We start from the raw sequence: 4,139 nt of genomic DNA on the forward strand, positions 1-4,139 counted from the left end.
AAATGTGTAGTTATTTCACTGAAATAAATATATTCAGTAAGTACACTGAACATAATAAACAAATGTGATTGCGTTTCATATGATATGCATAGATATTTTTAAAACACTTGAAACACAGATTGGTTTTAAAGTCACCATTTTCATCAATTTTGTTTACAAGAAACATCTTTAGAAATGGAAAATGCACATTCTTATTACAATTTGTCTGAATCATTTATGAGCATCTGCATAGATACTTGTAGAAGACCTTGATAAAAGCCTTTTTGAAACTTGCGTGGCATAAAGGATAGAGAAAAGGATTTATTGATGAATTAACCCACAACAGCCAAAATGTGATCTCGTACCAGTAAGAATCAGCACAGTAGTCGTGACAGGCTGCACGTATTACCATCAGAAGGGAGTATGGTGCCCAACAGATAAAGAAAACGCCAACCAGCACTGAGAGGGATTTTGCCATTTTCTTATCTTGGGAGAGATTAATGATGCGGATGGTGTTGCTTTGCACCGACTCAGTTTGTGAACCATAAAGTTTAATATCCTTACCAAAACATCTATTTAAAGTCAGTAGTGTTGGTAGTGTCTTAGCCATCTTCCTTTTTGTTTCTGTACTATCTATTCCATTATTTAAAATATTGTTTGATAAAACACTAAGGCCAACCTGAGCTTCTGTTTTGTTGGAAGAAATAGAGGATACAACAGTGTGTTTTTTGTTTTTGCTTCGTGTTTGAATGTTCCAGTAAATGCTGAGATTGAAAAATGAAATACTAGTCAGAGGGAGTATAAAATCAAATGTTGATGCTCCAAGAAGAAAATGCCAGTTGTAATAGAATCCAGGAACACAAACAGTGTCAGAGGTGATTTTATCATGGTCAAAATATTCCCAGAAGAGTATAGCTGGACTGTACACTAGCGATGACAGTATCCAGACGGCAGCCATCTTGAGCACAGTCTGACTGTGTTTGTTTTGTTGACAGCGATGCTTAATCTAACCAAGTAAAAAAATTATATATATATCATCATAACTTTATTGTTACAGAATTATAAAACAAGCATATCCTATCAGTAGTTAATATATGTAAATTTCACATTAAATTGATTTACTTTCACCATTACTCTATAAGTATAGTGGGCCTAAATCTCTACTTTTTATCTATTAGTAAAGTTTAAAATGCAACCAAAACATGGCATAATGGTCTGTGCAAGATCAGTCTTAGAGGATTGCAAAGTAATGTTTAGATTGATTTTGGTAATAACGATAAGCCTAAACTTGTCATCAACAAATTGTGGTAGACATGGTACTTTATTTTTCTCAGATAGTTTACATTTTGGCCTGTTTTAGATGCAGCATTAAACTTAGAGTAAAAATTGCTTTAGCATTAAAGTTGAATATTTAATTTGTATAATCAATAGAGAGTGAAATATTGATTTTGGCAAATCTATATCATCTAAAACTGTGAATTGCTGAGTACAGTATAAGAATGAAAGAAAATAGACATAAAAAATTCTTAATACTTAGGACCACTAAGTGAATTATTTATTGACGCAATCAAGGATTTTAACATACAATACCTGGGAATAACTGTTAATGTGAATTCAATATTAGATAGACAAAATTGCAAAAAAAATTTTTGTTATATAAATTTGCTATTTCTAAATATTGTTTTTCTTTTTTTTTTTAAGATGGTTGCGAAAACGTAGTATCCACATGTCAAGTTTAACCCCTTAAGGACACATGACATGTGTGCCATGTCATGATTCCCTTTTATTCCAGAAGTTTGGTCCTTAAGGGGTTAAAGGAGCACTCTAAAGTATGTATATATATATATATATATATATATATATATATATATATATATATATAATGCTAGTGTTCCTGAGATTTAGTTTATGGTTTTTACTCACCTGTAATTCAGTGCCTGACGATCTCTATTGGATGGCCTCTCCTTCTCTTCTGAGAATATCCATCTGGATTGTTCGCTGGTCCAATTCAGTGCTTATCATAGTGAAGCATTGGGGACCTACTGGCCATGCTCAGCAATTGCCACATTCTGGCAACTGGTTGCTTCTCACAGATAAATACTGAATTCAATGCTTCTCTATAAGAAGCATTCAAAGTGCTTGGCAATGCCAAATGTGAAGACTTTCAGTTATTGAAATTCATCATAAGGAAGCGCCTCTAGTGCCTATCAGATTGTCTGATTGAGGATCTAGCGAACGGTAATATTTACCTTTGTCAGAGTACAGGGACAGGGACTCTGCACAATGAACACTTCTTGACTTTAAATAATTATAAAATGCTTTACTTTTCAACATATTGCTGACTAATATGTTTGTCAGACAGTTATGTTTTTTTTGTTTTTAATTTATTAAGGCTTAGCTAATAATATCTTGTTTGAAATATATGCTTGTATAATTATATAGTAAATTAAGAACTAATTGTTTATCAATAGTATATTGTAAACACACTTGTAATATGTACAACAATAGTGTACATGTTAATAATGCAAAAAAAAATCAATCTTAAATGTAAGCAGTCAGTCAATTATAAGTACTCAAGATTCTCTATAATGTATACATATAATGATAGAGAGGCCGACCAATGGACAGAAAAATCTCATTATGTCCTAATACTTTACATTTTCACCTACTATAGGAATGTTGCTGGTTTAGGTCCAGTCTTGGCGTAAACTGGTATGTTCTAATAAATAATTGAGAAAAATTATAAATGCCAGAATCCACAGGTTTACGGTCTGACACATATAGACGGAATACTTACAGCCATAGTAACAGAGAGAAAGCGGTCATAGCTGATGAGAACAACACTGAGAGCTGATGCTGTACACATGAGATTATCGATGACTAACCACAGTTTACAACAGATGTTTCCAAGTATCCATTTTCCTGTGAACATGTATGGCACGTACAATGGTACACAGAAGGCTCCTGTGACATAAATACAATTAAAACATGAAATTTAAAAATAAACTGGTTCTGTACTGAACAAAGGGATTTTTTGTTTTTTTAATTTTAAGTTAAAATTTAATGTAATATAAAATACTTACAAAGTATCCATATATATTAATTAATTATATGTGTACAATTATTTATATGTTCATCCTCAATTTATTTACACACACACATATATATATATATATATATATATATATTTATATATATATATATATATTAATGACAATTTGCATGATATTCATATTTTTGCAAACTTAACTCTCTTTTTTTCTCTCTCTCCCTCTGTCTCTCTAGCTTGCTCTCTCCCATATGTATATATATAATACGTCATAAGTCAGGTGAGTCTGAATATTGACTCACTCTGTATATACTTTATACTTTATAAATACTCCCTTTATAGCAACATTATAATGTGCATTATCTGTTCGATCAGCTTAATTGATATTTTGAACTAAAAGCCTATAACGTTAATTCTACTGTTATATTAGATATTGATATATACAATTGTCACCTCTGTATCATATATATCACACTTCCAGAGTTGTAAACCTAGAACCCATATCATGATGTGAAGGGTTCAGCAAGACTTACCTATGAAAAAGTCACAGATGGCTAGGTTGAGGAGAAAGAAATTGCTTTGATTTCTAAGCCTTCTATCCTCAATAAAAGCTACAATGACAAGAGTGTTTCCAAAAACTGTGACCAAAATAAAAAATGAGATATGCACAGTCCACAACACCATCATATTTTGTGATTGAAATGTATCGTTAACTAGAGGTAATTTCGTCTCGTTTAAGTTTGTCCCATTTTCTGGTTGGAAAAACCTCTCTCTCAATCTGAAGTCAACTGGATACCACAGCATAATTTTGTGTGTGAACAACTGATTTCCCTTTAAGAAAGTCAACAGGCCAAACTCTAACAATATGTTAGAACAAAACAATGACTGGCAGAGTATCGCTCTAGTGGCTTAGAGAAGGCAATTTATAGGAATATGTTCTTATGGGAGGAGACAGCCATGTTTCCTGTTTACAGTTTTAAAAACTTATCTAAATATGAATTAGTATTACTTGATTTCTAACTATACGGTACTAGTGCCAACTATGTTCATATGTATTATATGTATTTAAAATAACTGGTTATTTTTATCTGTTTCTCTGTATTACAAATTC

The 4,139-nt window shown here is 31.8% G+C and overlaps 1 protein-coding gene across 1 annotated transcript; it reads right to left on the reverse strand.

Moving 5' to 3' along the window:
• Positions 1-214: 214 nt before the first annotated feature.
• Positions 215-3,712, reverse strand: LOC134609365 (histamine H3 receptor-like). Its single transcript, XM_063453041.1, has 3 exons — positions 3,562-3,712; positions 2,777-2,943; positions 215-985 (listed from the first exon to the last, which is right to left on the reverse strand). Exons 1-3 carry the CDS (start codon positions 3,710-3,712, stop codon positions 215-217), a joined length of 1,089 nt encoding a protein of 362 aa, XP_063309111.1.
• Between the last annotated feature and the right edge of the window lie 427 nt (positions 3,713-4,139).

The sequence above is a fragment of the Pelobates fuscus genome, chromosome 4 (assembly GCF_036172605.1).
Source record: "Pelobates fuscus isolate aPelFus1 chromosome 4, aPelFus1.pri, whole genome shotgun sequence".
Lineage (NCBI taxonomy): Eukaryota > Metazoa > Chordata > Amphibia > Anura > Pelobatidae > Pelobates > Pelobates fuscus.